This window comes from Thalassophryne amazonica, chromosome 12, assembly GCF_902500255.1.
Source record: "Thalassophryne amazonica chromosome 12, fThaAma1.1, whole genome shotgun sequence".
Lineage (NCBI taxonomy): Eukaryota > Metazoa > Chordata > Actinopteri > Batrachoidiformes > Batrachoididae > Thalassophryne > Thalassophryne amazonica.
In genome coordinates this window covers 3,168,500-3,180,783 of record NC_047114.1, presented here as the reverse complement: position 1 = coordinate 3,180,783, position 12,284 = coordinate 3,168,500, and the positions used below count along the sequence as shown (strand labels likewise).

The following is a 12,284-nucleotide window of genomic DNA, read 5'->3' as shown; positions in this document are numbered from 1 at the left end:
CGCTCTTTTACGTTTTAAAAACGGGGGTTTACATCATGCAAACGCGATAAAACTTTAAAGGTATGATCAGAAGACCGCTCTCACACATCCACCCCGTTTTCAGGCGAAAAAAACACATAAAAAAAATCAAAGGTCAAAGGTCAAAGCTTCTTTCTACGTTTAAAAACGGGGGTTTACATCATGCAAACGCGATAAAACTTTAAAGGTATGATCGGAAGGCCGCTCTCACACATCCACCCCGTTTTCAGGAGAAAAAAAACACAAAAATCAAAGGTCAAAGGGCTGCCAATCAGAATCGACTACGTCACTAAGCCCCGCCCCCTCTATGACGTCACAGCCAATCCGAATCGATGACGTCACTATGTCCCGCCCCTAAGCCCCTCCCCTAGTCCCGCCTCCAAGCCCCGCCCCTTATGACATCACAGCCAATCATAATTGATGATGTCACTATGCCCCGCCCCTAAGCCCCGCCCCTAGTCCCGCCTCCGAGCCCCCGCTCCTTATGACGTCACATCCAATCAGAGTCGATGACGTCAGTATGTCCCGCCCCTAAGCCCCGCCCCCGGCTCCTCCCCTAGTTCCGCCCCTGGCTCCTCCCCTAGCCCCACCCCCAAGCTCCTCCCCTAACCCCGGCCAAGCACCGCCTCCAAGCCATACCTCCCCTCCCACCCAGGGTCTAATATTTTAATGTCATTTTATTTCATGAATTAAAGAATGATTAAAAATACCTAGATCTTTTTAATGTATTAAAGAATTAACTAATTCTGAAATAATTAAACATAAATCACTGTCTATTATTTAATGCCCCTTTAATATTTTTAATTCTTAAATTATTACGTTTCCTTTTCTGTTTTTTTAATTCGTAAATTAAAGAAGGGAAACAAATAGCCGTCTCTCGGCTGTAAGTCTTTGCAGCAAGACGGTCAAATACCCACGCATAGAGCCGCTCGCGGAAACATGACCCCACGGCTGTAAAACCTGTTGCAGACGCTAACTGTGTCTGTGTGAGTGCGTGTGTGTGGGTGTGTGTGTGTGTGTGCGTGTGTGTGTGTGTGTGTGTGTGTGTGTGGCGGGACACCCGCTGAGCGGAGATGCTGCCCCGAGGTGATGAACCCGAAGAACAATAAACAATGCTCCTTATCACTCACGCCAGATAATCTTTTCTTTTAAGATATTAGCCGATCGATCATGGGGCGCGGGACACCCGCTGAGCGGAGATGCTGCCCCGAGCCCGAACAATCAACAATGCTCCTTATCACTTACGCCAAACGGTGTTTTTTTAGAGCAAAAGGTAAGGAATTACGCCCCACGGACGAAGAAGGGTTTAAAAATCCCCTTTCCGACGACAGAGTGACATACAGCATTCACCATGGCGAGACGAACTCCGATCCTCCGCTACATCTGCGAGACCCCGGTTAACATCACCATGACAACAGAAGGCTCGCTCGCTCCAAAAAAAGCGAGGATGTACGTCAGCCGTCTGAGCCAGCCGATACCGGAGGAAGATCTGACGTACAGCCTGGAGGGGCACGAACGTTTAACTTACACGTTCGACCCGTATTATGCCCAAGTAAGTTTCTTCACTCTGGCCGAGGGTGAGACTGCCACTCGAGGAACCCCACGGGTGGCGCTTACTTCCGCCGATTGGGGTGTCTTCTCCGCGGCGGCGGGCTCGATGATTCGCGACACGGTCAACCCTGAACCTCCAGGAGATCGGACGCCGGAAAAGAAGAAAACACGCTTCCAACTCACCTGGCTCAGCACCCAGGGGCCTCGCTATAGGGTGATATTTCAGCGTGGACCTCCTGACACTGTCTCTGAGGGTGAAATTAAGTTGGAGCGGGTTAGTGCCAGCGGCCACGTCAGAAGCGTCACAGCTGCGGCTGAGAGCTGGCATGAGATGTTCAACACCTGCAACAGGATTACGGGCCTCTTTACAAGGTGCCTGGCCTGGAGGGACGTTATCGAAGTCCGAAAAAACTTGGCCCCTCTTTTTACTTAAAAAAAAAAATAAAAAAATAAAAAATAAAAAAAAAACTCTGACGTAGCTCCTCCCCGCATGCACGGGGGTTTCTATAAAAACCAGGGGACCACATCTCATTCAAGCATCGGACGATGAACCAGCATGAGCTCCTCAACCTCTCCCATTGCAGTGGCCGACAACATCGCTTGTGACTGCGCGCTAGACTGTGGAAGAGACCTGCCGTCCCTGAGCCAGGCTTCACGGACCCACGGCGGGTACGAGAGCCCGTGGGGAGTTCAGCTTGAGGCGGTCTGGGGCGAGATCCATCCTTCTCACGCGCTTTCCAGCCCGGGAGGCGTGGGGTCTCTTCCCGCTGTCACGGAGGCCGCGAGTCCGCGGGAGGTACAAGACCTCGAGCCGGCTGAGAAATACGCCACATCTTTCGCATCTGACCGGCCTGACGGGTTCCTGTCAGAGGAATTCCTGAAAACGGTGAAAGTCGGCGTGGCACACTTACTTTTGGCTGTGATCAAAAGTTACAGACAAAAACTCTGTTACGGGTGTGAGATCGATCACCCCAGCCAGTGCCAGCACGAATGCCTGGACCTGTTAAGTGAATATTTCTTTACCGGACATTTTGAGAGATTAATGGTGAGACTCTGGAGACCGACCTTCATCCCGGCTGTGGTAAAGCTCCTAGCCCAGCGCTTCCTCAACCCATCGGCTGCGAGGGTTCAGGGGGCGGTAGAAAACATCCTCACTGAGCTGAAATACACTGATAATTTTGAAGCACAGATCAACGAACTGTACACATGTTTCGGTGAAGACGCAGATCTCGACCTGGAGGGGATGGTAGCCGTCTATAACCCAGACGACTGAAGAAAAAACCTGCTTTTTTTTGTTTGTTTTTTTAAATATCATTATATTGTTTTACAGTCATGGGTAATTGTGTGATGATTCTCTTTCAAAGCTTGCGGGAAGTTTATATTATACGTGGACTTTCGTATAAGCTGGAGCGGGTAGTCATTCGCAGGCTGGAGATCCCAGACGCCCCGCCTTCATGCGCTTTGGAGAGGGTCTTCGACGTTATCAGACGTCGCCCCGGGCCCGGAGTCTGGACAGATCATATCTACAGCACGGGGGTTTCTATAAAAACCAGGGGACCACATCTCATTCAAGCATCAGACGACGAACCAGCATGAGCTCCTCAACCTCTCCCATTGCAGCGGCCGACGACATCGCTTGTGACTGCGCGCTCGACTGTGGAAGAGACCTGCCGTCCCTGAGCCAGGCTTCACGGACCCGCGGCGGATACGAGAGCCCGTGGGGAGTTCAGCTCGAGGCGGTCTGGGGCGAGATCCATCCTTCTCATGCGCTTTCCAGCCCGGGAGGCGTGGGGTCTCTTCCCGCTGTCACGGAGGCCGCGGGTCAAAGGGAGGTACAAGACCTATAGCCGGCTGAGAAATACGCCACATCTTTCGCATCTGACCGGCCTGACGGGTTCCTGTCAGAGGAATTCCTGAAAACGGTGAAAGTCGGCGTGGCACACTTACTTTTGGTTGTGATCAAAAGTTACAGACAAAAACTCTGTTACGGGTGTGAGATCGATCACCCCAGCCAGCGCCAGCACGAATGCCTGGACCCGTTAAATGAATATTTCTTTACCGGACATTTTGAGAGATTAATGGTGAGACTCTGGAGACCGACCTTCATCCCGGCTGTGGTAAAGCTCCTAGCCCAGCGCTTCCTCAACCCATCGGCTGCGAGGGTTCAGGAGGCGGTAGAAAACATCCTCACTGAGCTGAAATACACTGATAATTTTGAAGCAAAGATCAACGAACTGTACACGTTTCGGTGAAGACGCAGATCTCGACCTGGAGGGGATGGTAGCCGTCTATAACCCAGACGACTGAAGAAAAACCTGCTTTTTTTTGTTTGTTTTTTTTAAATATCATTATATTGTTTTACAGTCATTGGTAATTGTGTGATGATTCTCTTTCAAAGCTTGCGGGAAGTTTATATTATACGTGGACTCTCGTATAAGCTGGAGCAAGTAGTCATTCGCAGGCTGGAGATCCCAGACGCCCCGCCTTCATGCGCTTTGGAGAGGGTCTTCGACGTTATCAGACGTCGCCCCGGGCCCGGAGTCTGGACAGATCATATCTACAGCGCGGCTCTCCATTCATCTGAAAAATCTCTGTACAACGTATTACTGAAAATCTCTGTTTTGACCACTGACGATTTTACACGGTGTAATACGATGCATCTGCTTACATTATACACTCTGTTTGTGGATGTGATAGCGTGCCGGGTGAAACAGATGGGGGTGTCCAGAGGGGAGATTGTTCCTACACTTTTACAGCTGAATACTGAAATAAACCGTAAATGCGGGGGAGATGTATTACTGAGAGTTTTCCAGTTTTGTACGTGAACGTATACTTTTTTCCTTCACGCATGTTGTGTTTAATAAACATGAACAATTGCTTTTTTCTCTGTGCGTGACTTTAATGAATGTAATAAAGCACATATTCTAAACCTTATACGGCCTGTGTTCTTTCCTATAATATTGTTGAAAAAGGGTGAAATGTTTTACAAATCAAATTTATATAGCGCCAAAACCACAACAAAACAGTTGCCCCAAGGTGCTTCATATTGCAAGACAGAGTCATACATATGAATTAATGAGGGGTTTAAACACGGTCTTATTAAAAGCTTGAGGCTGCTCTGTGAGCGCTTCTGACGTGGCCGCTGGCACTAACCCGCTCCAACTTAATTTCACCCTCAGAGACAGTGTCAGGAGGTCCACGCTGAAATATCACCCTATAGCGAGGCCCCTGGGTGCTGAGCCAGGTGAGTTGGAAGCGTGTTTTCTTCTTTTCCGGCGTCCGATCTCCTGGAGGTTCAGGGTTGACCGTGTCGCGAATCATCGAGCCTGCCGCTGCGGAGAAGACACCCCAATCGGCGGAAGTAAGCGCCACCCGTGGGGTTCCTCGAGTGGCAGTCTCACCCTCGGCCAAAGTGAAGAAACTTACTTGGGCATAATACGGGTCGAACGTGTAAGTTAAACGTTCGTGCCCCTCCAGGCTGTACGTCAGATCTTCCTCCGGTATCGGCTGGCTCAGACGGCTGACGTACATCCTCGCTTTTTTTGGAGCGAGCGAGCCTTCTGTTGTCATGTTGATGTTAACCGGGGTCTCGCAGATGTAGCGGAGGATCGGAGTTCGTCTCGCCATGGTGAATGCTGTATGTCACTCTGTCGTCGGAAAGGGGATTTTTAAACCCTTCTTCATCCGCGGGACGTAATTCCTTACCTTTTGCTCTAAAAAAACACCGTTTGGCGTAAGTGATAAGGAGCATTGTTGATTGTTCGGGCTCGGGGCAGCATCTCCGCTCAGCGGGTGTCCCGCGCCCCATGATCGATCGGCTAATATCTTAAAAGAAAACATCATCTGGCGTGAGTGATAAGGAGCATTGTTTATTGTTCTTCGGGTTCATCACCTCGGGGCAGCATCTCCGCTCAGCGGGTGTCCCGCCACACACACACACACACACACACGCACACACACACACACACCCACACACACGCACTCACACAGACACAGTTAGCGTCTGCAACAGGTATTACAGCCGTGGGGTCATGTTTCCACGAGCGGCTCTATGCGTGGGTATTTGACCGTCTTGCTGCAAAGACTTACAGCCGAGAGACGGCTATTTGTTTCCCTTCTTTAATTTACGAATTAAAAAAACAGAAAAGGAAACGTAATAATTTAAGAATTAAAAATATTAAAGGGGCATTAAATAATAGACAGTGATTTATGTTTAATTATTTCAGAATTAGTTAATTCTTTAATACATTAAAAAGATCTAGGTATTTTTAATCATTCTTTAATTCATGAAATAAAATGACATTAAAATATTAGACCCTGGGTGGGAGGGGAGGTATGGCTTGGAGGCGGTGCTTGGCCGGGGTTAGGGGAGGAGCTTGGGGGTGGGGCTAGGGGAGGAGCCAGGGGCGGAAGTAGGGGAGGAACCGGGGGCGGGGCTTAGGGGCGGGACATACTGACGTCATCGACTCTGATTGGATGTGACGTCATAAGGGGCGGGGCTCGGAGGCGGGACTAGGGGCGGGGCTTAGGGGCGGGGCATAGTGACATCATCGATTATGATTGGCTGTGACGTCATAAGGGGCGGGGCTTGGAGACGGGACTAGGGGATGGGCTTAGGGGTGGGACATAGTGACATCATCGATTCTGATTGGCTGTGACGTCATACAGGGGGCGGGGCTTAGTGACGTAGTCGATTCTGATTGGCAGCTGTCACTTTTTTGACGAAAGGTGGGTCAGTTTTCTCTCTTGCGTGGTGTTACTTCATCTGTCACATCGACATGGGGACGCTGCCACTTCTTTTTATTTCGCTGGTGTTTCTGCGTCTCATTGAAGGTAAAAGTTTTATTTTCTACAAATATCTGAAATCTACAAATACATATTCTTGATGAAGTTTTGTTTGTACTCTTTTTATGCAGTGATGGTGTTTTTAAAACACACTGAGTTTTCAGGAACCTCAGTTTGAAAGTGTTTTTAAAGAATTGCTGTAAAATAAACTCAGTTTGTGTTTAAAGGGAGCAGAGAGAAATGAAAGTGTGTCAGGATCTTCAGGTTGATAAGAACCATACAGAATGTTTTTATTCGTATTTTTTTTAAGTGGATTAGGGAGGCCGCTTGGTGTTTGAGAACATTTGAAAATGGAACATTCAGCTCATAAACGATCGACAGAGCTGGTTCCAAAGTTTTCTGTTGAATCACACAAAATAATGAAAAGTCTTTATTGAGTTCTTAAAAGTGTGGTGCCTTTACAATTTTCAAAAAAGTGACAAATTTTACTTCTTCTTGAAATCTAGCAGTTCTAAAGTACTTTTAATTCTGTTGTATACTGCAAAATTACTGCTAATTTTACTGTTGGTAAAATTGTTTTGGGGGAAAATATAGAGGACTCACTGTACAACATATTTAAAGACAACGTGCAAACTTTATGCTGCATTCAGTGGAAACTTACAAAGAGGAACAACAAGCTGTGCTAAAATTTTATTTCCCCCCACTGACTCATTTCGGAAAACCAAGTAAACTCTTTGTAACTGCAGTGGACCCTGATGTGTTACAAAGGTGCAAACATAAAGGGGAACCCCTACTAGCACGACAAGGGACATAGCTTTTTGGGGAACAAGCCTACGTAGGCTAAAGAAATATCAACCCCAACCCACACACTGCACAAGCTCCTAATTTACCTGTTGGTTTTACGTTACCTTGAAAGGATGCCATCACTCAGCAGGTCTTTGGAATGAGACTAATGCTGGTTTTTATAACTGACACAGCAGACCTGTGTGAGTGCTGTCTTATGGTGCATCAAGAAAATTTCTATGCTGCTTCACTTTTTTTCACATTTTGTTATGTTACAACCTTATTCAAAAGAAAACAAAATTAATTAATGTTTTTCCTCAAAATGCTACTCACAACACCCCATAATGACAATGTGAAAAAAAGTTTATAAATTTTTGCAAATTTATTAAAAATAAATAAACATGGACATACGTATTCACAGCCTTTGTCATGAAGCTCAGAACTGAGCTCAGTTGCCTCCTGTTTCCACTGATCATCCTTGAGATGAGGATTTTTGAGGTGCACCAAACTTGTGGCATCATAATCAAGAAGACTTGAGGCTGTAATTGCTGCCAACGATGCATCAAGAAAGTATTGAGCAAAGGTTGTGAATATTTATGTACATGTGGTTTCTTAGTTGCTTTTTTATTTTTAAAAATTGCAAAAAATTTCAAAACAAAAACTTTTTTCATTTTGTCATTATGGAGTGTTGTGAGTAGAATTTTGAGGGAAAAATAATTTACTTCATTCTGGAACTAGAGCAATGCACTCGTAGAGCGCAAACCTCTGCCAACACTCATTTCCAATTCCACAAATTTTTACTTTGGAAAAAATTTTCAAGGTCGAAGTCCTGTTAGAAGTGACTTTTCATAAGCTAAATTAGATGTGATCAAATGTCAGGAGGATGTATTTAGTTCATTCACTTGAATCAAAGTTTTTTTTGTGGTGTTGTCAGGGTTTTTTTTTCAACTTTTTCAATTTTTTAATTCTTTTTTCAGCTGATTTTCAAAGAACATTTGTTATCTTTGCTATGCAGAATTTTTATTGCTTTTTGGCACTTGGTTTCTGATTGATAACTGGAAGACAAACAGGCATAAAATTGGAACCTCCGTCCAATGTTGGTGGTGTCGGTAAATCCATAAGAGTAAAATGAGAGAGATTGAGGCACTTTTGATATAACCTGAATTTAATCTTTTTTGAAAGAGTTCTGAATTTTTGAAAATTTGCTCATTGTTAAAGATAATGATTTTTCCTGACTTTGACCTGTGACCTATGACCTTGAAAATTAAATCAGTTCTTGACTATCAAAATAAGAATCTTCAGTAAAAATTTCAGAACGATATATGCAAAAATTGTGGGTTAACAAAGCAAAATAAAACAAATAAACAGGGGTGATAGCGTAACCTCCTCCATCTTCATTGGTGGGGGTAATAAGGCTGTCACATAACAAAATGTGGAAAAAGGGGAAGTGGTGTGAAAACTTTCTGGATGCATGGCACCTGCCCAGCAAACATCCAGCAAAACACCTTCAGAGTTTTTCCCAGTGGGATCTCTGGTGGCCTCTGGTGTGGCGTTTTGGGGTGACTTATGTTGTGATTAGTGATTTAGTGATTTACTAGACTTAGTGATTGATCTCTGCTGTCTTCCACAGCATGTCTTTTTCCTGATTCTCTCCCCTCAGTCCCAACCAGTACCAGCAGGGGACTGCCCCTCCCTCGGCCTGGTTCTGCTGAGGGTTTCTTCCTGTTGGGGGGGGGTTCCTTCCCACTGTCGCCAAGTGCTTGCTCACAGGGGGTCGTTTTGACTGTTGGGGTTTTTCTGTAATTATTGTATGGCTTTTGCCTTGCAATATAAAGCGCCTTGGGGCAGATTTGGCACTATATAAATAAAATTGATTTGATTTGAATTGATTTGATTAGACCCTGTACAAAGACACACAAAAAATTAGATTATTTACTAGCTGCATTCATCAGAAAGACACCAACATCTGTTTGGTTGTTTTATGTCCTTTTTCATTCACAGTTGAAGGTCACTGTCTTTCTTCAGCTCCATGATGCTAACACTAGCACACATAGCACAGCAGCAGTGTCTTTTAACCCCCAATGGAATGATGGGAAATTTTGGAATTTTTAACCATTTCACGCTCCTGTTATGAGACAGTGATTGTGATGCAGTGGTAAAGTTTCTGTCTGCTGATCAGAGTGTGTGGGTTCAAATCCTGTGAGTGGTATTTTTCTTTTTTAATTTAGCCAGGGTTATTTAACTGCGGGGTTCTTTATTGCATCCCATTTTATGTATTATTTATATCAACTAAATGATATTCACTAATTATACAGCTGGTTTTTATTTTATTTTCCTTTACATCAGCAGTGTGATGTGGTGCAGCTCATCCCACAGTGCGTGCAGCTGCAGCAGATCGCATTGCGTTCCTGCTCGAAAGACACCGGTGGGCACAGCTAACCAAAAAGTTAGCTTTGATAACCATTAATCAGATAACTGAAAAGGTGTCTTTTATGACGCTAAACCGATAAACTGCTAAAAAAATGTATCTATTACAGATAACCGATAACTATTAGTATTGATTTGGATGCGGCCACATCAGATTACACTGCTGACTTCTGATAAACCAGTTTCACTTTAAGCGCTGCAGGGGTTGCTGGGTAAATTCAAGGATCACAAACACAAACAACATATGAAAAATGAATGAATAAAACCCAAAACACTGTCATCAACTTTCAAAAGCAGTAAAACACAGTATTAGAAGTCACAGTTTATCTCGATATTAGATACACCGTCATTTATGAACTGAAAGCTGCTGCTTTTTTCACACGCTTTCAACCCTGCGGCTTAAACAACTGAAATACAAGTACGTCCATTAATGCACTGACTGGCAGAGTAAAAGACACACGTAGAAAATATAAATTCTTACCTGTTACTTTCAATGGGATTCATCTGAAGAAATAATCCATATAAAGAAAAGCGTCCTGCTTATCCAAACGGTGTGTCAGCGGTGAAGAGAAGTCCTTGCAGCTGCGTCGTGAGAGCTCTTTTCTCCCACCGAGTCTTGGCAATTAAATTATCCCATGCCACAAAGAAATAAAATAAAATAATGTTAAAATTAGTCAGCTTTGTTTTTGTGTTGAGCAGACGATAACACTGTAACCTCCAAATTGAAGCTGAACTACACTACCCACAATGCTCACTGCGTCAACCGGCCAATCACGTTTTGTGCTTAATGATGACGTCATCAGCAGGCGACAGCCATCCTGCCATAAACCCATGGAAATAGAGACCTGGAATGGACGTCACGTGACTAGCGGCCATTACTAAGGATGGACAGAGCACCTTGAGCCAGTTAAATAGAAGAGAAATGAGGGAAAAAAGGCAGCCAGAGCTTCACCATCAACTGCACCAACTACAAAAACAAATTCTCCAATACTAAAATGAACTGTACAAGAGCCTTAATGTAATTATGTAAAACAAATGTCTATTTTAAAGTCGTTATGTCACAATTTAATATCAATATAATGAGACTATAACTCAACACCATAAGTTCTTTTCATTAAGCATGCATACAAACAAAACAAACAAAAATGTTTAAATATATATATATATATATATATATATATATATATATATATATATATATATATATATACACTTGCAGTTGTTGTTTAATATGATATGAAAATTCAGTAAGGTATATCTTATATATTATATTCCAATTGTAAGGTGGAACTATGCTAGTATATATGCTTATAAGTGTAATAAAGGTTTACAATCAGAAATAAGAAAGGAAAAAAATAAAGCAAAAATAATTTTCACAAACTATGGAACCCAGGAGAGGTCACTTAAAGTGATAGATTTTTTTGGCCGTGATAATTTGTGCACACGTTTTCCTTTAATTGAGCCCTTGAATTAATAAAACATGCTCTCAAATTAATTAAACAGGCACACGTTTTCCTGGCCCTGATAATTTGTGTGCACGTTTTCCTGGCCATGATAAAACGTGCGCATGTTCTCCTTTAATTGAGCACTCGAATTAATAAAACGTGTGCACATTTTACTTTAATCGAGCCCTCAAATTAATAAAATGTGTGCACGTTTCCTTTAATTGAGCCCTCGAATTAATAAAACGTGTGCATGTTTTCCTTTAATTGAGCCCTGAATTAATAAAACGTGTGCACGTTTTCTTTTAATTGAGACCTCAAATGAATAAAATGTGTGCACGTTTTCTTTTAATTGAGACCTCAAATTAATCAAACGAATGCACGTTTTCCTTTCGTTCAAAATGAACTCCATAATATGACCTAAATTGTCATCCTCACGACGGGGAGACGCTTCGCCCTCAGCGTCCTTTTTAATGTGCTTAAACTCCAGATGATGTCATGCTGGGCAGCTGGAGTTCTCTATATGTCCTTGTACATCCAAACCATGATGATACACGCTGACCAGATCTATTTCTAATGGGGAAATGTATCACACTGTTTCCTGGTTTGTTGACTAATAGCCAACATTTATGTGTCAAGACAATATTGAGTGCACGTTTTACAAATTGTGGCCACATTTAAGTAGATCGTGCCTTTGTTTTACTCAAACGATGCTTAAAATGTGCACACAATATAATAAAATGTGCGCACAATATAATAAAATGTGCACACAATATAATAAAATCTGGACACAATATAATAAAATGTGCGCACAATATAATAAAATGTGCACACAATATAATAAAATCTGCACACAATATAATAAAATGTGCACACAATATAATAAAATCTGCACACAATATAATAAAATCTGCACACAATATAATAAAATCTGCACACAATATAATAAAATGTGCGCACAATATAATAAAATGTGCACACAATATAATAAAATCTGCACACAATATAATAAAATGTGCACACAATATAATAAAATCTGCACACAATATAATAAAATGTGCACACAATATAATAAAATCTGCACACAATATAATAAAATGTGCGCACAATATAATAAAATGTGCACACAATATAATAAAATCTGCACACAATATAATAAAATCTGCACACAATATAATAAAATCTGCACACAATATAATAAAATGTGCGCACAATATAACAAAACATCGAATCAAATCAAATCAATTTTATTTATATAGCGCCAAATCACAACAAACA

General features: G+C 42.9%; 1 protein-coding gene across 1 annotated transcript in view; it reads left to right on the top strand.

Annotated features, from left to right (window-relative positions):
• The first annotated feature begins 6,326 nt into the window (after positions 1–6,326).
• LOC117522365 overlaps positions 6,327–12,284 on the top strand; it is a 55,081-nt gene continuing 49,123 nt past the window's right edge. Inside the window, exon 1 of the mRNA XM_034183762.1 lies at positions 6,327–6,402. Coding sequence (XP_034039653.1) covers positions 6,348–6,402 — 55 coding nt within the window. The 5' untranslated portion in view covers positions 6,327–6,347. The remainder of the gene's footprint in view (positions 6,403–12,284) is intronic.